Raw genomic sequence first — 23829 nt, 5'->3', positions numbered from 1 at the left:
AAAGAGGCACAAGACATAGCCCTATTCTGATGGAGCGTGTTTGTTTGGTGGAGTTGGGGAGGCGTATTCACAGGAAAAGTTAAATAACCTTACCAGGCAGCATGTGATAAATGATAAATCAATAGCACAATTAATTAGATTTGCAGGAAGCCTGGTGATCTCCTGACTGCTTTTGGTTCAATCTCCGAGGTAGTGATCTGCAGTCACTCTCACCTCTTTAGTAACTAGTCCTTTCTTCATGATCTAAGAACTTGGGGTGTCTAGTTTTTTATTATTGTTATTATTATTTATTTATTTATTTTTACATTAAAAAAAAAATTCTGAGTTCCAAATTCTCTTCCTCACTCCTGCTCCTCCCCTTCCCATCGATAAGGCGAGCAATAGGATATAAATTACACATTTGAAGTCATGTCAAACATCTTTCCATTAGCCGTGTTGAAAAATAAATAAATAAATAGAAAGGAAGAAACGTAAAGAAAGCAGAAAAAGTATGCTTCATTCTGCATTCAGAGTTCATCAGTTCTCCCTCTGGAGGCAGATAACATTTTTCATCCCAAGTCCTTTGGAATTGTCTTGGATCATTGTCTTGATCAGAGAAGATAAGTCTTTCACAGTTGGTCATTCGTAAGCTATTGCTCTTACTCTGAATAAATGTTCTCCTGGTTCTACTTATTTCCTTTTGTATTAGTTCCTATAAGTCTTTCTAGGTTTTTCTGAAACCATCCCCTTCATTATTTCTTCTCACATAAGAGTATTCCACCACAATCATATACTGTAACTTGGTTGGCCGTTCCCCAGGTGATGGGCATTGGAGTGTCTAGTTTCGTAGAGCATCTGACCTCCCTCCCTTTGATTCCCTGCGTTCCCCCAAAAATGTTGCTCCTCCTCTTCAGGATTCTAATGTTTTTTGTTTCTCCTCAGAAAGGATTTACCCCTCTCCATGTTGCTGCTAAATATGGAAAGGTAAACGTGGCTGAGCTACTGCTGGAGAGGGACGCCCATCCAAACGCTGCTGGAAAAGTGAGTTTGAACTTCACAGAATCCCTCCCTTTTCCAGGTTAGAGTCAAGAACCAATTCCCTTCTTTGGCTCATTCAAGAATATTTTAAATTTAAAACATCTCTTCTGTCTCCACCTCCACTCTCCCCAATCTGACACCCTATAGCTACAGCCATTAAGAGCTAGAAGAGACCTTAGTCTGTCTACTCTCCCCCCACCCCCATTTTATAGATGAAAAAACTAAGGCTCAGAAAAGAGAACTGATTTGCCCAGGGTCACACAGCTAGTAAGTGGCAGAGCCGGGATCAGAACCCCAATTTTCTGGTGCCAAGTCAATCTGGGGGCACTGTGAATCAGGGCTCTGCATTTTGGCACACTGCTCTCACTTGGCATTACCAGTTGGACAGTGACCAGGAGAGACAGGTGGTGGGTGAGAAATACATAGCTCTGACAACAGACAGGAGACTCGTGCAGAAAACCAGCCCAGAATCCCTTCAGCTCCACCACTGCTATCTCTGTTATACAATCAAGAATGGGATAGCTTTCCTTCTCCCATCCCTCCACCCCACCCCCACCCCCACCCCCAGTGCACATTTCACTCATTTCCTCTTCCAGGCTACCCTGGGTCTTCATTCTATCTAGTTTTTATCTCAGATTGCACTGCTTGGGAGTGAATAAGAGAAGGGAGGGAGAGGGAGCCCATAGTGTGACTTGTCCCTGTTCAGACTTCATGCCTCAAGTATAGGAGTCCCCAATAGAAAATTAACTAGCGTTCAACCTGGGTGGGGTGGCTTTTTTTTTCTCTCTCTCTGCAGAATGGCCTCACTCCTCTCCATGTGGCAGTCCATCACAATAACCTGGAGATTGTGAAACTTCTCCTCCCTCGAGGTGGCTCTCCACACAGCCCTGCTTGGGTAAGGCCCCTCAATGCCTGGCAGCACCTCCATCCTGACTGCCAGGGGGGCTGGACATCGGCCAGAATTATTGAGGGAGGGCGATTTAGGCAGCAGTTGGAAGGTTTGTGGGCCTTAGGAGTCTTCTTAATTTCAGGATTTAAAAATCCTCAATGTGGTCAATGTTGCTCTTTGACTATGAATGAGTAGAAAAGTAGGAAGCAACATTTTTCAACCACAGATCTCTGTGTAGCATACAGATAGAACTCAGTTTCTACAACAAATGTGTTCCTTTAAAACATCACCAGTAAATCAAAACTTTGCAAATTGAATTATGTCTTAAATGAACTCAATGAGCTTGTTAGTTAAAGGCACTTAGACTCCTACAATTAATCCATTATAGAGTGAAGGGTTTATATATATTTATAATGTGTGTATACATGTTTATACATACATACACACACATATATATACATGTATGTATATTTTATATATATATATGCATACATATATATATATATACATACATATATATACATATATATATATATATATATATATATATATAAAAATAGGAATAATCACCCCTGAAATTTGTCTATTTGACAAGAATAGGAACTAAACCCGTGATTTCATTGGTACTGTTGTCGTTGTTGAGTTGTTTCAGTTGTATCTGACTCTTTATGACCCCATATGGGGTTTTCTTGGTGAAAATACTGGAGTGGTTTGCCACTTCCTTCTCCAGCTCATTTTACAGTTAGGGAAACTAAGGCAAACAAAATTCAATGACTTGCCCACAGTTAGTAAGTTCCTGAGGCCAGATTTGAACTCAATAAGATGAGTATTCCTGATTCTAGATCTGGCATTCTATCTACTGTGCCACCTAGACGCCCTTCATTGGTATAGGGAACTCTTAAGTGAGAAAACTTCATCTACCAATTCAGGTTGGCATTTTCTTTATAACTAATTGTATTAGAGAATTGGCTAGAGTCCTGACAGATGAAGTAACTTCCCTAAGGTTATACAGCCAATATTATCTCAGGGATGGGTCTTGAACCCATATCTTCCTAGCTTCAAGGCTGGCTCACTACCCACTGTTCCATGCTGCCTCTATGAATTTGGTTCATTGTTTGTTTATTTTCCTTAAAATGAGATGAACTTATATATCTTATGCAACATATACATTTTCTTTGTATAACCCACACTTAACTATGGGGAAAGTCTGGAGTAGTAGAAAGAATGTGGAGTTTGGGGTCAGGAAGACCTGTACCTTTGACACATGTTATCTGTGTTACTCTAGACAAGTCCCTTAATTTTTGTGTCCCTCAGGCAGGCTGAGGGGCCTTGAGACCATATCACACAAGGACTAGTTGAAGGAACTTAGGTTAGTCAGTCTAAAGAAAGTAAGGACTTGGGAAGATTCAGTAGCTGTCTTCAAGAATTCAAAAGGCAGGGGCCAGCTAGGTGGCACAGTATATAGAGTACTGGCTCTGGAGGCAGGAGGACTTGAGTTCAAATCCAGCCTCAGACACATAAGACTCATTAGCTGGGCAAGTCACTTAACCCGAATTGCCAAATCACAAAAAAAAAAAGTAGGTAGAAAAGAATTGGAAAGGCTATTTCATTCTGCTTGGCCAAACTAGTAGCCTTGGGTGGAAACTGCAGAGTCAAGTTTTGGCTTGCCATAAAGGAAGTCTTCCTAACAATAAGAGTCAAACAGGAATGGAATGGTTTATTATCAGGAGGTGGTGAACTTTTTGATGGAGGTCCTCAAGCAGAGGACCTCGATCCTTTGTGGACAATATTTTATTTTTGTATATATAGCATTTTACTTTTGTCCCCAATTACATGTTAAAACAGTTTTAAAACATTTTTTTAAAGTTTTGAGTTCTAAATTCTATCCCTCCTTTCTTTCCCTCCCTGAGACAGTAAGCAATCCGATAGAGGTTGTACATGTGCAATCATGTAAAATATTGTGGAGAATATTTTAGAGGGCGTTCCTGCTTCAGATAGGAGTTTGACTACATGACTTCTGAGATTCCTTCTAGCTTGGAGACTATGATCCTATGAAATAATAGGGTACACAACTTTTCTCCACTAGTTCCTTTTGTTTCTTCAAACTGGTACTTTTGTTCAAATTAAAGTAAACAGAAATGGGATTTTCATAAGAACTTAGGATCATAGATCTTGACCTGGGAAAGACCCTAGAGAAGGATGATACCTAGGCTGGTCTCTGATCATCAATTAAGAGCTATCATCTTGGGTTGCATCAATAGAAGTATTAATGTCCAGAGGGGCTGGCAACAGTGGGTGTGCCAGACTCCTTTTAGTCCGACCTCATCTGGACCACATCTAATAAATGCCTGTTGTCAGAATATTACGTTTAGTTCTCAACGTCACATTCTAGGAAGGATATTGATGTGTAAGACCACGTCTAGAGGAGGGTGATCAGGATGGAAAAGGAATTGGAAAACATACCCTACATGAAAGAGTTGGGAAGGGCTAGATATGGGCTGAAAAAGGGAAGATGTGGGAAAAATAAGATAACTGTCTTCAAATATTTAAAGGGTTGTCACGTAAAGTAATGAGTAGATTGGTCCCAGAAAACTGATGGGTTGAAATTAGCAGGGAGAAAAATCTCAGTTGAACATAATTAGAACTTATAATAAGAGCTGTCTGTGTAATTATAATGACCAAGCTTGTCCCTGAAGAAGAGATAAGAAAAGGCACCTCCCTCCCTTCTTTGCAGATGGGAGAGACTGTGCTTGTGAAGCATTGACTATACTGTCAGACTTGATTTATGTGTTGGTTGGTTTTGTTTTGTTTTGTAACTAGGTACAATTCGCTGGCTAGGCTTGGGAGAGGAATATGTTAGGAAATAAATATGACAAAATAACCAAATGATATCAATAAAATTTCAAAGCAACGAGAGCTATCAATGATGTAATAGATTGGTTTCATTGCAAGTAGGTATTATTTCATTCTTTGGAGTGAGCTCCTCATCACTGGAGGTACTCGAGCAGAGATTGGATAACCACTTAGCCATAATTCATATTTTTATAGCACTTTAAGGTATACAAAGTCACAACAATCCTATGAGGTAGATGGCACATTTATTATTTTATAAGTGAGGAGGGTAAGTGACTTGACCATGGTCCAAGATTCAAATCCAAGTCTTTGGATTCCAAGTCCAGTGTTCTTTCTACCCCACCACCCTGACACTTATCAAGGATATTGGTGAATGCTATTCTTCAGATTCAGATTAGACTAGATGGCCCCTTACAGCTTGAAAATCCAATCCTGTGAATTTGTGACCTCAGAGAGTTTCCAGTTAGTTTGGGAGACAAGACGCAGCAGGAAACACTCTTAGAACAACGTACAGTAGTAGACAGTATACTGGTAGATCTTGGAGTGTGGACTTGACTGCTTCAGAGAAGTGAGCAATCTGTTGGCCAGCACATGCACCCCGCTGACACCGTGCGGTCTCCAAAGTGGATGCAGTCAGCTCATCCAAATTCATCCTCAGCCCTCCATTCTTGCCCCTTGACAAGCATGTGCTACTTGGTTTTTGTTTTTTATTCGAATACCTATCAGTCAGTCCCCAAGTTTCACCTCCAAGTACTTTTATCTCTCTGGATCCCTGCCCCTTGCTGCTGCTTCTAGCCATAGACCCAACCTTGCCATTCGTCACATTCAGCCCCTCGGAGAGCTGACTTACTCTTGTCTCCAAAAATAAAAAAAAGTGGGCCCCTTCCCCTCCCACTTACATCAAAGAAATGGGAGCCAGTTTCATGATATTTAAAGAGCATTGAATCCAAGTACAAACGTTACACAGATGGATTTTTGTTTCCACGGTAAAAAAAAAACAAACTTTACCAAGTCACATCTGACAATTTTGTAGAATTTCACATGCAACTCTGTATGCACCACAAAATAGCTTTAAAAAACCCCCAACAACTTACAAATCCGATGTTAATGTTGATTAAAATGTCTGTGGATTTTTCTCCCGTGCATTCCTTTGGAAGCATTTTTCCCCCAGAGGAAGAAGTGAATGTATGTGTAAAAAACAGCTGAGTAAAACTAAAAATAAATAAATTTTTAAAAATTAAAGATAAAAAAAAGTTGAGTAGCAGTGATTAGTACAGTGCCAGGTACATAGTAGGTACTTAATAAATGCTTAGGGCAGCTAGGTGGCCCGTTGGATAGAGTGCCAGGCCTGGAATTAGGAAGACTCAACTTTATGAGTTCTAATGTAGACTCAGACACTTACTAACTGTGTGACCCTGGGCAAGTCACTGAATGCTGCTTGCCTCAGTTCTTCATCTGTAAAATGATCTAGAGAAGGAAATGGCAAACCACTCCAGCATTTTTCCCAAGAAAACCCCAAATGGGATCACAAAGAGTCTGTTCAGCTGAACAACAACAATGATAAATGCTTGTTGACTGACTGTTAGCCATCCATCCTGGTCTTTGTCCCCTTCATTTGCTTTTCAATGGAAAACCTTGCATGTTTCTTAAAGGCTCATGCTCTCCAATGCTATTTTCAAATAAGATAATGAACTTAAAGCTGTCTGCAAACATTTACCAGGGGTGTCCTACAGCCGCCTCAAACCAGCTCATGAGAACTGATTGCTAATCTTTCATTGTGAGCATTTACAGGCAAAAACATGGGGCAGCCAGGTGGTACAGTGGTTAGAGTGCCGAGTCTGTAGTCAGGAAGATTCCTCTTCCTGAGTTCAAATCCAGCCTCAGACAATTACTAGCTGTGTGACCCTGAGCAAGTCACTTAACCCTCTTTGCCCCAGTTTCTCTGTAAAACAAGCTGGAGAAGGAAATGACAAACCACTCCAGGATCTTTGCCAAGAAAACCCCAAATGGGGTCACGAAGAGTTGGACGTGACTGAGTAGCAGCAGTGATAATATTGAAAAGAGAGCTGACTTTGCAATCAGAGGGACCTGTATTCAAATCCTACTCTGACGTTTACTTCCACATGACCATCAGTGAGTCGCTTAAACAGCGACAGCCTCATTTTTCTCAACTATAAAACGATGACATTGGGCTACATGGCTGACCAGAGCCTGCCGTCTTTGCTCCTCTTTAGTTTTATGTCTATGATGCCGTTGTGGTGAGAATCTGGGAAGAGATTAGAGCTAGATATATAGGTTTGGGATTTATCTGTGTAGACTTGCTAATTGAATCTATAAGACTAGATGAGATCGTTAAGGGAGAAAATAAAAATAAAGGAGAGGACCTAGGATGACACAGCCCTAGAGGACACCCACACTCAGGTCATGTAATCAAGACCACTTGTTTTACTGATGTAGGTAGAGAATTAAAGTTTCCTTCTTCTTCTTCTTCTTCTTCTTCTTCTTCTTCTTCTTCTTCTTCTTCTTCTTCTTCTTCTTCTTCTTCTTCTTCTTCTTCTTCTTCTTCTTCTTCTTCTGGTGAGGCAATTGGGGTTAAGTGACTTGCCTGGGGTCACACAGCTAGTAAGTGTTAGGTGCCTGAGGCTGGATCTGAACTCAGGTCCTCCTGACTCCAAGGCCAGTGCTCTATTCACTGTGCCACCTAGCTGGCCCTACATAAAACCTTTCTTGATCCAGTCCAGCAGTTCTCAAACTTTTTGGTCTCAGGAATTATTGAGGACTTCAAAGACCTTTTGGTTATGTGAGTTATATCTATTATCCATCAGATTGTAAGCTCCTTGAAGGCAAGGGCTGTCTTTTGCTTCTTTTCGTATTCTTAGCACTTAGCACAGTAGCTGGCCCAGTTGTTTCTGACTCTTCTTGACCCCATGGACCATGTTGCACATGGGGTTTTCTTGTCAAGGATACTGGAGTGGTTTGCCATTTCCTTTTCCAGTGGAGAAGGCACATAGTAAGAGCTTGATAAATGTTTATTGATTGATTGAAATTTACTATATTAGAAATTGAAACTAATAATTTTAATAATATTTATTAATTTATTCAAAAATAATAAATCAATTACAAGTAAAATAATATAAAATAAAATAACATTTTTATGAAAAATAACTATATTTTCCAAAACAAAACAAATTTACTGAGAATGATACTATTTTACATATTTGTGCAAATATCTTTAATATCTGTCTTTAAAAAAGCTAGTTAGACTTTCATATCTGCTTCTGCATTCGATCTGTTTTCATTGAAGTATATGAAGAAAATACAGCCTCACATAGCTATGTAGTTGGAAAAGGAAAGTGTTTTAATAGGCAAAGTGTTAGTATTGTTATGAAAAATATTCACATTGGGAGTCCTAACAGGGTCTCAGGGACCCTCAAGGTTTCCTGGACTGCTCTATTTTAAAGTAAATTTTAACCTTTTTTTTTGGTGCAGGGGGAGAGGCATTTAAACCGTTTTGGCAATGACTCTGGCAAAGCCTATAGACCACTTCTCAAATAATGTTTTTTTTAATGCATAAAATAAAATACACAGGATTACAAAGGATATTAATTACATTGAAAGACTATCAGTTATTTTTTAAAACAAACTCATGAACCCAGGGTAAGAATCGTAGCCTAGTTGCTACTGCTTTCTCTGTCCTCAGCCTATTTTGCATTTGCTTATTTAGGTAAATGCTGTATCTCTCAATAGAATTAATACTCTCCCAGGGCAAAAGCTCTTTTTTCATGTTGTCCTTGTATTCTCTGTACTTAGCATGATACCTTGTACATCGCAAGTGATTGATAAGTGCTTGTTGAATGATTGACTAGATTTAAGTGACTTGCCCAAGACCACAGCAGCAGGATTCAAATCAACATGCTTTGATTCCAAATCCAGAATTTTCTATGCCACTGTACTATCTCATGATAGATAACAGTAACTTGGACACGAGGGATAAACTCTTTAGAAGATTTGACATTTATGGTGCCACTGTGGATTTTCCATCACTGCCCTTCTAGTACACTTACCTGGGTCTCATTCCTTTTGCAGAATGGCTACACCCCTCTACACATCGCTGCCAAACAGAACCAGATGGAGCTTGCCAGCAACCTGCTACAATATGGGGGGTCCGCAAATGCTGAGTCAGTACAAGGCGTGACACCCCTTCACCTTGCAGCCCAAGAGGGTCATGCAGAAATGGTTGCTCTGCTACTCTCAAAACAAGCTAATGGCAACCTCGGGAACAAGGTAACTTCTGGCGTTCCTAGCATCCTTGGGCACTGCCTTGCAGTGCAGTAACCAGGTTGGCTGAGGAGACTGCTAGAGAAGTGGGCCTCATCATCTGTTCTATACCATAGTTGCCTGGATTCTGAGCATGAGGGTACAGACTACCAATTACCTCAAGTCATACAGTGCTGAATGCTCATTTCCTGAAGGGGAAATCAATGGTCTAGAAGAAGCTGTGGTGATACGGCATTTCTGCAGACAGTCTTTGGAAAGCCAAAGAAGGGTACAAAATTTAAGGGTCATTTAGACTTCCTAATCGCCAGAGTCCCGTTGACTCTTGTGGCCATGGGCTGACAAGCTCTTCTTCTGGGAAAGAACAGAAGCACTGACAGTAATAAGGGAGTCGGCACATTAGGCTTATTGGGTTCAACAGGAGCCCGGTGACAGCTGCATTTGTGCTGGTGTCTGGTTTCCTCTGTTGGGTTATTTTGTGGCCATTTAGCCCAGGAGTTCATAATGATGATGGCAGCCCTCAGCTACTGCGAAACATTAACTAACCCCTACAGCAGCCCCTGGAGGCAGATTAGCGGCATTGCTCTGATAAACTCTGCATTTGTATACAACACCCACTTTGGTCAAATCCTTTGAACTTGAAGGAAATATCCTTCCTTAGCTTATTTGATGGAAGGATTGTGGGATTCAGCAGAGGAGGAGAGCCTAGAGATGATCTAATCACCTTATCTGTCAAGGGAGGAAACTGAGGCTCATAGAGGGAGTAGGCCAGCTGGGATTTAAACCCAGATCATCATCATCATCTTCTTCATCTTCTTCTCCTTCTTCTCCTCCTCTTTGGACTAGATCTGTAGTTTTATTGGTATGAGGGACTTGGACTAGATGACCTCTAAGGTCCTTTCCAGCTGTAAATCTATGCTTCTATGTACATGTGTAAGCATATGCAGAATCCATATGTGACGATAAATACGAAATAAATGTGAGCTGGTTAAATATAAGTTAGTGAGGGGGAATAGTAGCAATTGGTCGCATCAGGAAAGGCATTGTATAGAAGGTGACGCTTGAGCTTCATCTTGAAAGAAGTTAGGGATTCTATGAAGTAGCAGCGAGGAAGGAGTGCATTCCAGCAGACTGCCAGTAGAAAGGTATGGAGACTGGAATGGAGCACCATGAGTAAGGGACAGAGAGAAGTCAGCGTCCACTTCAGCCCCTTCGGACAACTCCTCCTTTTCCACCTCACCAGTGTTTTTCCTTGGCGCCATCAGGGTTTCATTCTTGAGAGCTGCCCACATCAACTGGACTTACTTTCTTTGCAGTATTTACCTTATCCTTTCTGTGAATCCACTGAAATCTGCTCTAAAAATCTAGAGTACATGTCAGAGTATTATACCTAATTTTCCTCTCCACTATTACAAATGGTGAGGTCTGGTGGTGGCTTTCTCACAAGGGGCCCATGATGTCTATTTCAACAATCAGTTCCTCCTTGTTGAGGACAATGTGGTCTAGGAAGTAGCTCTCCTCATTGGGTCTTCCATCTTTTAAAGGAAGAAAAATATAATTAAAGCAAATGAAATTATTAACTCCTTTGCTTTAGAGAAAGAATTCCAGCAGACGTTTGGATAATTGATCCCCATCATGATTACATTCCACCACCATGCTTAGCTTGTGCCCCTTTTTCAGAATACCTCAACTCTTCCTTTTTCTGTCCAGACTATTGATCTTCATCCTTCCTATTTAAATATCTGACTCTAGGCTATGCAATGAACTGGTTCAAAAGATAGAACAAGAGCTTCTTGGTTTGGGGGGGAGGTGTTCATTTGACTGTACAGTCTCTATGTTTTCCTTGCTGTGTAGATTTCACATTCTAAAAAAGTTTTAATTCTAGCAGATAATATTGATAGCATATGTGTAGTGCCTTAAGATTTTCAAGGCACTTTATAAATATATTACCTCATTTTGTTCTCACAACAACCTTAGGAGGTAGATGCTACTATGATCCCCATTTTATGGATGGGGAAGCTGAGGCAAACAGAGGTTACATGACTTCTCTGGTGTCACACAGCTAGTGAGTGTTTGCGATTGGCTCTGTGCACCGTGTGCCACCTAGACAGCTACCTAACATTTTTGTAGCAGTCATATTTTTCAAAGTACTTTCACATCTATGGTGTTATTTTATCCTCAGAAATACCCTGTGAAGAATGCAGAGTCGATATTCTTTCCCCCATTTTCCACATGAGAAAACTGAGCTCTAGAAAAGTGAAATAACTATCTGAAGGTCATTAAGACCCTGGTCTCTCTCTCCGCTAGTAATAGTAGACCTCTAGGTGGCTTAGTGGAGAGAGCACTGGGCCTGGAGTCAGAAAGACTTGAGTTCAAGTCTCACCTCAGACACTTACAAGCCGTGTGACCCTGGGCAAGTCACTTAATCTCTGTTTGCCTCAGTTTCCTCAACTGCAAAATAAAGCACCTGCTTCCCAGGTATGTTGTGAGGCTCAGATGAGATAATTGTAAAGCACTTAGTACAGTGCCTGTCACACAGTGGGTGCTAAATAAATGTTAACTAGTATTATTATTATTAGTGCAGCCTCAGACACTTATTGGCTGAGTCTCTGAGTAAGTCACTTAATCTTATCTGCCTCAATTTTCCCATCTGTAAAATGTGGATAATAATAGCACTTATCTCCCAGGGCCGTTGTGAGGATCAAATGAGATAATTGTAAAGTGCTTGGCACAGATTAAGTACTATGTAAATGTTAGTTATTGTTGTTTTTGTTATTTTTATTATTAATAATAATATTATTATTATTAATCCAGCCCCAGACACTTACTAGCTATGTGTCTCTGGGCAAGTCACTTAATTGCTGTCTTCCTCAATTTCCCCATGTGTAAAATGGGGACGATTTGTACATGTAAAATGTAATGTAAATGACAATGTAAAATGACTGTCTATGTAAAAGTGCTTTGCAAAAGTTAAAAGCTCTAGATAAATAGTATTGTGAATCATTCTTTCCACTATGGCAGACTGAACTAGAGATTAGAGACACAGATTAAGCTCAGTGGATGGGTCTCTGGTGCTTAAATTAGTCTCAACGGTGATGAAATGTTGCCGCTGTTTTTCTTTTCAGAGTGGCCTCACTCCTCTCCATCTGGTGGCTCAAGAGGGTCATGTGGCAGTAGCAGATGTGCTCATCAAACAGGGGGTCACAGTGGACGCCACCACGCGGGTAAAATAATGAACCTGTTTAGTTCCTCTTCCCTGCTCCCTTCCCCCCCCACCCCCCAACACACACATACAAACACATACACACATACACAACCCCCACACACATACACACACACACACACACACACACACACACACACACCACACACACACAGTGCTGCTCTTCCCTCACGTGGCTCCCCTTTGATCTACTACTGTAACACTATGGTGACCTCTTCCATAGAACTTTGAGATCCCTCTGTGTAAACAGTGACTTATGGAGAAAGTTGCGAGGGTTGAGATATGTTGAAAAGTCAAACATGCTTCATTTTTCTTTTCATTTTGGATTATTTTCACAGGGTTGGAACTCCAAGCATCTCTAGGGAATGTGTTAAGTGAACTGATGATAACAGCCTGAATTCCCACAATTCTACTTTAAACTTTGATCAGTGTTTTCCTCACAACAACTCACTGGGAGTCATTGCTACAAATGTGATTATTTCCATTTTACAGATGAGGACTGAGGTTTAGAATGATTAAGTCGTTTGCCCAAGGAAACGCAGCAGTTCTTGTTGGAACTGGGCCTTGAACCCATATTTCTGAGTCCCAGACCAGTGCCTTTCCCGTTATACAACACTGCAAGAATTTGAAATCTATTATACAATATTAGCGTGCCAAAACACATCACTGCACAGATCATGACACATCTATGATTAAATAATAATACCTAATAATAATACTTAATAATACCTATGATTTAATAATAATAACACCACTTACATGGTGCCTTAAGGTTTGCAAAGAGCAAACCATACAATTATCTTTTTTGACCTTCACATCAGCTTTAGGTGCTATTATTATTCCCATTCTACAGATGAAGAAACTGAGGCTGAGAGAAGTTAAATGACTTTTGCCCAGAGTCACACAGCTAGTAGGTGTCTGAGGTGGGACTTGAACTTGGGTCTTCCTGATTCCAAGTCTAGCCCTCATGCCCACTGTTCAGCCTCGATGCCTAACATTTACCACCTCAAAGAAGTTATGACTTACCCATCGTCACACAGCTCATAATAGGGGCAGGATATGAACTCAGGCCTTCTTGTCTTACTCTAGTATTTCTATAGACTCTCTGTTATACCACAGTTTGTCTTACACTCTTAACATTAAACCTGTAAGGCCGTAATGGCTGCCACATGAAAAGAACAGGAAGCCAAGCAATTCCTTGAAGTCCCCTGAAAACACTCATTAGGACTAAGAGTAGCTGTTTACATTTCTCATCTGATTCTCACAACTACCCTGTAAAGTAGGAGGTATAAGTATCATCGTCTCCATTTTACAGATGAGAATACTGAGGCTTAGGGAGGTGAAATTACTTACTCACAGACTCACAGCAAGTAAGCATGAGTCTCCTGAGTCCCAGCACAGGGTTCTTTCCACTATATCATGAGCAATGAGTAGCATACTTAGAAGAAATGATTCTCTTTGTACCCCTAACGCCTATCACAGTGCCTTGGACCTTGTAGGTGCTCAAAAAATGTTCATTGAATTGAATTGAATTGAATTAATTCATCTTTCCCTTTTTTTCCCCCAGATGGGCTATACCCCATTACATGTGGCCAGCCATTATGGAAATATCAAGCTGGTGAAGTTCCTGCTACAACACCAGGCAGATGTTAATGCAAAGACCAAGGTACAGGAGAGAGTGTCTTTCTTGGGGAATTCAGATACTCCTATGGGCTCAGTTACCACCCCTACAGAGATGACTTCCAAATGTATACGTCTAGCCCTTATTTCACTCCGAAGCTCAATCCTACATCTCCAGCTTAATGTCCCAAAGGCATTCTCAACTGAACATATCCAAAATTGTATCCATCCTTTCCCCCATAACCCCACTGCCATCCCTGTTTCTGATACAGAAACCACATTCTTCCCAGCCCTTCAGACTCAAAACCTCACCATCATCCTTGGTTCTTCTTTCTTCATTTCCCATCCCCTAAAACTGACAAGTTCTCACCTCCACAAAATATCGCTGTCCATCCACTCTCCTCTCCATTCACTCAGCCATCATCCTAGATTTCCTAATTATTTTTCCTGTTTTATCTCTCCTGCCTCTAATCCACTCTTCACACAGTAACCAAAATAATCTTCCTACAGCACATCCTGCCCATGTCACTTCCTCATCCAAAATCTTTCAATAGCTCCTTATTGCCTCTAGGATAAAATATGAACCCCTTACTAACAGAACTCTGCAATCTGACTCTACTCTACCTTTTCAACCTTGTTTCCTATTTATTACTCCTCTTTACAAACTCCACATTCTAGCCAAATTAAGCTACTAGCAGTTACCCGTACTCAATAGGTTTTTTTCTTCCTCTCTATGTTGGCACAGGCCATTATCCATACCTGGAATATACTCCTTCCTCTTTCCTACCTCTTCCTTCAAGGCTCAGCTCAGATGCCTCCTCCTCTGTGAAGTCATCCCCAATCCCCTCTCTCTGTCCCCCAGCTAAAAATGTTTTCTCTTTCCTCAAATTTTTCTAAAGCACTTTGCTATTTCTCTCCTTTGCTCCCCACACACATCTATGTACACATCACTTCTTCCCCAAGGGGATCATAAACTCATTAAGGATGGGAACTATCCCAGCGCCCATCACAGTACCCTGCACATAGTAGGCACTTTTAACAAATGTTTCTTGAACTAAATTGAGATGCCTTAGATCCAGTCCTTATATTATCCCATGCTAAATGCAAGGTTGTGAAGAAATTCTGAGCATGTGTGGCTTTACTCCCACTGGTGAAGATTTGAAAAGCAAGGTTGGAATGCAAAAATAACCTGGAGGGAAATTTTTTCCACTTATAATGTTTCTATAAACATTTACAATTTTTTGGCTGTTCTGCCAGCATACTGAATGAGCACAGTCTCCCCAGGATTTGAGGTGTTCCCTTCTCCAGCAAATAGCACATCCTAACAAAGTCCCTACCTTCCTTTGCAGCTAGGATACACTCCTTTGCACCAGGCGGCTCAGCAAGGACATACGGATATTGTGACTCTGCTGCTGAAGAATGGTGCTTCCCCCAACGAAGTCAGCTCGGTGAGTGGCATGGGCTGCCTCTTACTTAGACAGGTGCTGGCCGGGGACAACTTCATCAGGAGTTTTTCATCCACAGAAGTTCTTTCAGCTGGCATAAGTTGACTTTAATCGTAACTCTCTGACTTGAACATCCTTTCAATCTGTACCTATAAATCCAATAGCTTTACTACCCTAAAACTATAGTTAACTGGAATACTCAGGCAAATTAGGGCTATAATGGTGGCCCCATCCTTAGCAGCAGTTATGGAACTCAGAAATTTTGCAGAAGAGTTACACAGAAAGCAACAGGCCAGTCATTACAGCACTTTTTAAAAAATGAAATTGGGGTTAAGTGACTTGTCCAGGGTCACACAGCTAGTGAGTGTCAAGTATTTGGTCTGAGGCTGGATTTGAACTCACGTCCTTCTGACTTCCCGGTCAGTGCTCTATCCACTGCACCACCTAGCTGCCCTATCACAGCACTTTCTAACTCATCCAGAGAAAGGTCTAAGAAAGGAATATGGGCCTGTCTGGGACAATTTTTAGCAAGGGAAAGCTATAACCGGGTGTATTACCAGGACCACTGGTGCATGGGTCTTTAGGCCACAGCAGGAAGAGGAAGGGGTAATTAGTAGAGCAGCTGTGATGAAGCCTTCCTCAGAGTTGGCATACCTAGCTCTATTGACCTTGCCCTCAGCTCTTCCTAATGAGTACAGGTGATACCTGGGTTGCAGGTGTCTTCACACCAGTGTAGCTCCCTGAGGCAGCCAAAAGTAGGGGTTTTAAGCTCATTAAGAGCAGATGTTGCATTGTAGCTATTTTATATCCCCTGTGGGGCCACTATGAATCAGTCATCTTCATCAAGTTCTGGAGGTATATCTATGGAAGGTTTAACAGATGAGACAGAAACTAGCACATAACGATTCCAGGACATACTGGGTACATTGATATATTTTTTTTCTTAATAACTTCCTCCTGCCCATATGTTTTCTTGCTGAAGGACCTCAGAGCTTATCCAGTCCTGGTCCATGTTGTAGACCAGGCCTGATTCAGACTGGCCTGGTTGTTTCAGTTTGTGACTAAAACAAAATGAGGCATGCGGATCATATGACAATTAACAAAACTTAGCCATCGCATGAAAAGGATATTCAGCAAGGATTCAGCATCAATTCAGTTAGGCACAGCTTCCCTGACTCCGTGCTGGGGTACCAGTCATATGCATGTATCAAGGGTGAGCAAGGAGCCCCTTCTCTGAAACTGGCTTTTGTATTTAGGCCATTAGGAGCTCTATCAATGGCTGGAGCCTTGGTCCCCTGAGCCAATAGCTTCCCAAGGATGCTTCCAATACCCTTTAAGGACAAACTAGGCTAGCATGTGTGTAGTAGATTCTGTTCCTATGACACCTACCTAAATAAAAAACAAATCCTTGAGGATGTTGTGGGATAGAGAACTCACTGTCTCTCAAAGTAGCCCATTCTGTTGTTGAATAGCATTTAATTGTTAGGAAGATTTTCTTTATATTGAGCCAAATTCAGCCTCCCTTCAACTTCTCCCCTATTAAATCGAGGGCAGGGACTATCTTTTGCCTTTCTTTGTATCAACAATGCTTAGCACCTTTCCTAGAACATAGTAGGTGCTTAATAAATGTTAATTGACTGACTTCTGTTCATGTTCTTCCTTCTCAAGCCAAGTAGGTTAAGGCTAATCCCTCTTCACATGACAACTCATCAGATGAATAAAATCAGCTCTCAAATCACCCTAAGCCTTCTCTTTTCTACATCAAACAGCCAATGATCCTTCAACCAACCTTCATATTGTCCTCATTCTGGTCATCCTTGTCTGGATGGACTAGAGCTTATCAATGTCCTTCCTACAATGTGATACTTAGAACTGAACATTCAAAGTATCCTTTGGCACTTTCCCATAAAAGTAGAATGCAGGGTATGTCTCTTTGATGATTCCAGTTATTTGAATGTTTTATTCCAGTAGGTTGAAGTTTCATCATGTTTTGAATACCTAGTGATGGAGGCACAACATATAGACAGACTCTTGGATCTTTGTGACTTTAAAAATCACATATAGGGATTTCTTGCTTCTTTCTCAGTCAAAAATTTAAGTCAACAAACATTTATTAAGCAATTGGTATGGGCCAGGAGCTGTACTAAGAGGCTGCAAAAATGGTCTCTGCCCTCAAGGAGCCCACATTCTAATGGGTGTTGTGATACAAAAAGGGTAAACTGAGGCAGATCTCCAAGCAAGATAACATTTATTAGTGGAGGTATGCTACCTGTCGATAAATAGGATCAATAAGAAAATGATACAGAATCAATCTTAATCTTCTCATGGGGAGACAGTATGCAAGCAGCTATGTGCAAACAAGGCATATACAGAATACATTGGAAATCAACAGAGGGAAGGCACTAGTGTTAAGGAGGAGAGGGAAAGGTTTCTTGCAGAATAATGTGAGCTGAGACTCAAAGGAAGTCAGGAGACAGAGGTGAGGAGAAAAAGCATACCAGGCACAGGGGACAGCCAGGGGTGGGAGAAGGAGTGTCTTTTGCAATGAATAGCACGGAGGCTCATGTCTCTGGATAATAGAGTCATGGAAGGGAGTAAAGTAAGAGGTGTTTGGTTTTTTTAAATACATCTCCTACTATGTACCAGGCACTGTGCTGAGCACTTTACAAATATCATCTCATCTGATCCTCACAACAATCCTGTGAGATGCCTGGAAATGGAAAACACACCCTTTTTCCAATACAAGTTCCATATAACTCAGACTTACGTATGCTCCCACACTTGCACTGATTTTTGCTTTCATGGCAGTCAGATTCTATCTACGTAGACCCAGTGAAGCAGGCACACAGAAAGATGGGTCCCGATGGAAATGGGATGGGTTTTCTCCCTGCCTTGTCTCTTCCTCCCCACTTAATTCTACCTTCTTTTCTTTCTTCGGCAGAATGGAACTACTCCTTTGGCCATTGCCAAACGCCTTGGCTACATTTCTGTGACTGATGTACTGAAAATTGTGACAGATGAAACCCGTGTTGTGGTAAGTACAATTCTCCCTGTAGGTCACTCCAGAGACATCAGCAGGAATCTTTGCACTCAGGGCGAGTCCCACAGACTGTACCTAGGGCAAGCAGCATTAAACACACCATCAGTTCAGCAGGGGACAGGGAAGGGAGGATCAGGTTACCACCTTGGGGGGAATGGGGGCAGGCAGGAGACAAAGACTCTAGAACTCAGGTATGAAGCTTCCTTCTAAATATAGCACCTTGGGGTAATACTGGAACTGCTCCTCCCTAGTTACGTCCCACTATTTGCAAGAATCTTGATCCATGGACTGATGTGAGTGATCTGGTTCATTTGTGAGCAGAGGTCAGGGTCTTTGAAGCACTTGCAATAGACCAGTATATTGATAACATGTGAGTGTTTCTCTCAATTCCCCACACAGGGTCTTGCTGCCATCTAGTGTCACTGTGAAGCCACAAGGCGACTGGGGTTCAGGGTATTAAAATTAAGATGAGGAGGAAGAAGAGAGGGAGGGAGGGAGTGAGTAGGAGCTGGTGTTTTGTTTTATCATTCTGATAATAATCAGACCTCTCTTGAGGTTAGTTTTGCTGTCTGAAACAGCTGGCTCCAACTTTGATAATTGAGCAATCTCTCTCTTCCTTCTTCATTCTTCCCTCATCCTGGTCCTAAGTCACTGTGTGGAAGCATATGGAGGAAAGCATTGAATTTAGAGTCAAAGAATGTGGGTTCAAGTCTTGCCACTTATTAGGGTGGTCTTGAACAAGTCAGTTAAGTTCTCTGAGCCTCAGTTTCCACATATGTAAGAGGGGGATAATGAAATTTACTCCACCTAGTTTCACGAGGAAATAGCACAGGTATAGCACTTTGTTAGCCTCCTATTACTGGCAGCAGTTGGGTCTCTAAGGAGTCCTGAAGTCAAGTCCGTGGTTCTGTCTTTCAGTTAGTCAGCGACAAGCATCGAATGAGCTTCCCAGAGACAGTGGATGAGATTCTGGATGTCTCTGAAGATGAAGGTAAGGGCTGGGGTCGCTGATTCAAGATAAGGAAGAGGGACAGGACACGGAGATCTTGCTGATACTTATCCTACTCTTCTCAAGGGTATTCCAACACTCCCATTTCTGGGAATCTGAATGGAGATCCTAAAGCTCTTTCCTCCCTCCTCCCCACTTTTACTGCTGCTCTTATTAAAATCTACCACTACCTCCCCAAGCGCATGTACATGCACATGCATGGACACACGCACATGGACAATTTATAATCACAAGAATTCTAGAATCAGAATGACCCTCAGAGGCAGGCGTGTGTTGGAGCTGGCTTGTATCATCAGTTCCTGAGAGCAGTTGGTTAAATTTTCAGGGTGAGCATTTCCATCTCAGAAATCAGTAAATGCTACAAATTGGGGCTTGATTTACCATTCCGTTGATTTCCAAACTCAAGAAAGTGATGGGGGAAGGCATTAATAATGCAGATTAAATTTTAAAAGTGTACTGTGTATACCGTTCTCCCCCACCAAGAACCAACTGTCAAACATTTACCAGCACATCACTGCTTAGTAGCTTTCTAATCCAACATCCTGCCCAATAGATGAATCCCTTCTCTCTCAGAGTTCTTCTCTCCACTCATAGTGGATAGTGCTGGAATTATAGTCAGGAAAACCTGGGTTCAAATTCTCCCTCTGATAATTATAGGCTGTGTGATTGTGGGCAAGTCATATGATTTCCCTGAGCCCTAGGCAGCTCTCTGAGGCTTATTGGTTAAGTTATGGACCGTTAATATGGGTTGATTGATTTCTTACACCCTGACAAAACAAAAAATCCTTGACTGTTGATGTAATAGTCATGTGCTTTCCGTGTACCTTCAACTGGTTTTTAAAAATTGCTTGAACTCAGGATTTTCTTTAATAAGCCGTCTTGTGGACAACTGATGTGTCAATGAAATTCCAGGCATTTTCTTTATCGTGAAATATCCAAGAGCCACTGTCCTCGTGCCTAACTTGAGTTTGGAGATGGCTCTCACCTTCTCCCACCCCTATCCGTGAAATTGGCCAACTGAGTGAATTAGTGCCTTTCTTTTGGCTTGTAGGGTGACGCATATGAGCTATATAACCTGCCTCTTGCTGTAACACTGACTTGAATCCTGTATTTCCTTAAACTTGGCTCTTTTTTGCTTTCCAGGAACTGCTCATGTAACTATAATGGGTATGAAACGCTTTCTGTTCCCTGTGGTCCTTTGTCACCAGAGTACATTTCACCCTAAGCACCCCAGCTCTCACTAACCCATCCCTCACCACCACCGCTTTCCAGCTTTCTGGGCTGTCTAACAGACCAGGAGCAAAGAACTTGATTAAATTAGGAACTGTATAATCATTAGAATCATCCCCTTTGGCAGGGAGTCCCTGCCCACCCATCTCTGTGTTTGTTCCCATGCTGCTGTGTTTGTGGTATTATGTGCATGAGCTGTTCTTTCATTCTGTCAGCTCCAGATTCACAAAGCCAGAAAACCTACTTTGTGGTACCAGGCGAAGGCATCCACAAGGTCAAGGTCATGGCCTCCTAAGCAAGGATTGGCAGGGCTGGGGGAATGAGGAGAATTGTGACTAGATGTGCAGACAGCCAATTCAATCATATTTGAAACTTCTTTGCAATGGGTCCAAGCCAAACTTAAATAATAGCACTGTGGGTCTTATATAAATCACATTAGTGTGCTTTAAAATGAAGGGTTTCAATTCTATTGTAGCAATTATTCAATTTATCCCTTGTTAATGCATGCTTTGGGAAGAATGAACTCAGAGAGTGCTGATATCTCAAATGCCTTCCCCAAAAAGAGCTGCTACGAAGCAAAGTACGTCAGGCTAAGAGAATTCCTTCTATCTTCTGTCTGCCTTTTCCTGGCCAAGCTTATTGATGCATTGGGATTTATATGTCCCTTCATACAGGGTCTTAGTGAGCCCACAGCTAGAGGAAATAAACTAGTTAAATCAGTTTCTAATTTCTTCTAAAAGTCCTGGCATTTTGAGTACTGATCCACCTTCTACCTCTCTCTGTGGTGGAAGTATTGGGAAGAAGACCGGAGGAAAGCACTTTAAAAGACAGAAACGACCAAGCATCCAACCCCCCAAAAAAGTCTTCTTGCCTCTGTCCTGTCCTCAGTTTAAATTTGTGTCCATTTCAGGGGAGGAACTCGTGGTCTCCAAACCTGAGAAGCAGGATTCCAGGGATGCAGATGAAGAGAAGGAGCTCCTGGACTTTGTACCCAAGCTAGATCAAGTGTAAGAATTACCTCCCAAGAAGAAGGATTTACATGAATGAAAGACTGGATGGATGGATGGATGGATGGATGGATGGATGGATGGATGGATGAAAACAATTTTAAAGTGCCTATTATATGCTAAGCCCTGGAGATACAATTACAAAAGGAGAATAGTCCTGAAAGAACTTACATTCTAGTAGGGAGAGATGCCACATATAGGGTAATGTGGACTGGGAAGGGAGTTTTAGTTTGGGGAATCATAGGAATGGTAAGTTGAGCCTTAGGGACTCTGCCTCCAATTCCAATCCTAACCCTAACGTCTAACCCTAAATTGAAATGCAACAAAAAGGAAAGTCAAGTCTTTGATATGGCCACTATCAGAGGCTAGAGTCTGCTACAGGGCTGTTTGGTCCATGAGCATGACCCAGTAGGCCACTGATATCCTAGACCAGGATTGTTATTTGGCGCTACTACAAAGATAAGGAAGGAAAGGAGAAAGTAAACATTTATTAAGCACTTACTACATACCAGGCTTTGTGCTAATCACTTTACAAATGTTTTCTCATTTGACCCTCACAACAATCCTGGGGAGAGCGGTAAGGTTAAGTCCTATTATTGTCCCCATTTTATAGTTGAGGAAACTGAGGCAAAGAGAGGCGGAGTGACTTGTCCACGAATAAGTATCTGAGGTCAAATTTTAATTCAATCTTCGTGGCTCAGGTCTGGCGCTCTGTGAATTATGGTGCCATCTACCATTCTCTGGCAAGCAGTGGATCTATAGCAGGAAAGTAATAGTTCTTTATGCTCCTACTATTATGATGCCTCTTTCCCACCTTCCCCAGCCCCACCACAAGCACACATCTATGCATACTCCTCACTTCTTACTAGGAAAAAAAAAATCACTGGTAGAGTTTTTTATTTGAAATTTGTTGCCCAGCTAGGATTATGAATGGCCCCTCCTTTCACTGATCATGTATAAAGTGTCCTCTGTTGATCTGTTACCTTTAATGACAAGCCCAGTTATGTGTGCAATTAGCTCCCATTTCTTCACAGATGTGCACTGAACCAGGCCAGATGCCTTTGTACATGTGGATATTTGCACTTGAACCTTTCTTCACTTAAAAACAATAACCAAGTCGTGTGTGTGTGTGTGTGTGTGTGTTTTCTGTTGAGACATAATCATGCCAAGAATTCTCCCAGTGAAAAAGGAAGATTTGTGGGGCAGGTAAAATTTCAGCTAGCATCATCTGGGCACTTTTTATGGAACCAACACTAGGGATCCCCTCCCAATCATAGGGGATGCCAAAGAATAAGACGTGGTTTCTTCTTACAGGAAGTGAAAGTGTAGCTGGACAGACCAGGCACACATGAAACAGATGCACAAATGACTTAGATTCCAGTGCCAGAATTAAGAGTGTATCCAATATGGCATATGTCTTCAGAGAAAGGAGAAAACAATGTGGGCTGAGGGAAGGCTTCATGAAAGATTCATAGATCTGTAGACTATTGAAATTGGAAAGAACTACCTCGTTTCAACAGATGGAGAACCAGAAAGCCAGTCCCAGAAAGTGACTTGTCTAAGGTCACACAGAAAATGAACGTCAGGGCTAAGACTAGAATTCGGGTTTCCTGACTCCTCATCTATTGCTTTTTCCCTATCCTATCATACTTCCTTACCTTGAGGAAATGGGTAGAGGCCTTAAAAACAGGCTTCACTTTGTTAGTCTGAGAGGAGGATGAAAAGCAAGGGTGCAAAGAAGGGTGAGTTTGATGCACTGGGTGGGCTTAAGACCAACTAAAGTGCAAGATACATATGGGGAGTGGGGGGCAGGGTTGGACAGTGTATTAGGAGAGGAAATGAGAGTCATTTTATTAGGACATTGCAGGAAAGATAAAGAAATGTCAAGTTACTGACCACAGCTCCCACACGATTTTTTTCCATGTGATTTGCACACAGGGTAGAATCTCCAGCCATTCCCAGGATTCCATGCGTCACACCTGAGACTGTGGTGATCAGAGCAGAGGAGCCAGAACAGGTAAAAATGCATCCCTTGACTTCTGCTCATTCCCATACATAGGATCATGACATTTGGAGCCAGGAAGGGTCTTAGTGATCCTTTGGTCCAATCCACTTTTAGATAAGGTATCTTCAAGGACTCAGACTTCCTAAGATAGCAAGTTTGAGGGAAAGACCTGGGAAAGGTATGCATATTCTCTGCTCCTGTTCAGGGCAGCAACGT

The 23829-nt window shown here is 41.7% G+C and overlaps 1 protein-coding gene across 1 annotated transcript in view; it reads left to right on the top strand.

Annotated features, from left to right (window-relative positions):
* The window catches only part of ANK1 (ankyrin 1), a 187219-nt gene that overhangs the window by 108811 nt on the left and 54579 nt on the right, over nucleotides 1-23829 (top strand). Inside the window, 11 exon segments of the mRNA XM_078149600.1 lie at nucleotides 922-1020; nucleotides 1814-1912; nucleotides 8846-9043; nucleotides 12160-12258; nucleotides 13825-13923; nucleotides 15227-15325; nucleotides 18264-18356; nucleotides 19281-19353; nucleotides 20515-20538; nucleotides 21512-21608; nucleotides 23547-23625. Of these exon segments, the coding sequence (XP_078005726.1) occupies nucleotides 922-1020; nucleotides 1814-1912; nucleotides 8846-9043; nucleotides 12160-12258; nucleotides 13825-13923; nucleotides 15227-15325; nucleotides 18264-18356; nucleotides 19281-19353; nucleotides 20515-20538; nucleotides 21512-21608; nucleotides 23547-23625 (1059 nt within the window).

This window comes from Phascolarctos cinereus, unplaced genomic scaffold, assembly GCF_003287225.1.
Source record: "Phascolarctos cinereus isolate Bilbo 61053 unplaced genomic scaffold, phaCin_HiC Scaffold_2;HRSCAF=192, whole genome shotgun sequence".
Classification (NCBI taxonomy): domain Eukaryota; kingdom Metazoa; phylum Chordata; class Mammalia; order Diprotodontia; family Phascolarctidae; genus Phascolarctos; species Phascolarctos cinereus.
This window is presented reverse-complemented; position numbering and strand designations above follow the sequence as displayed.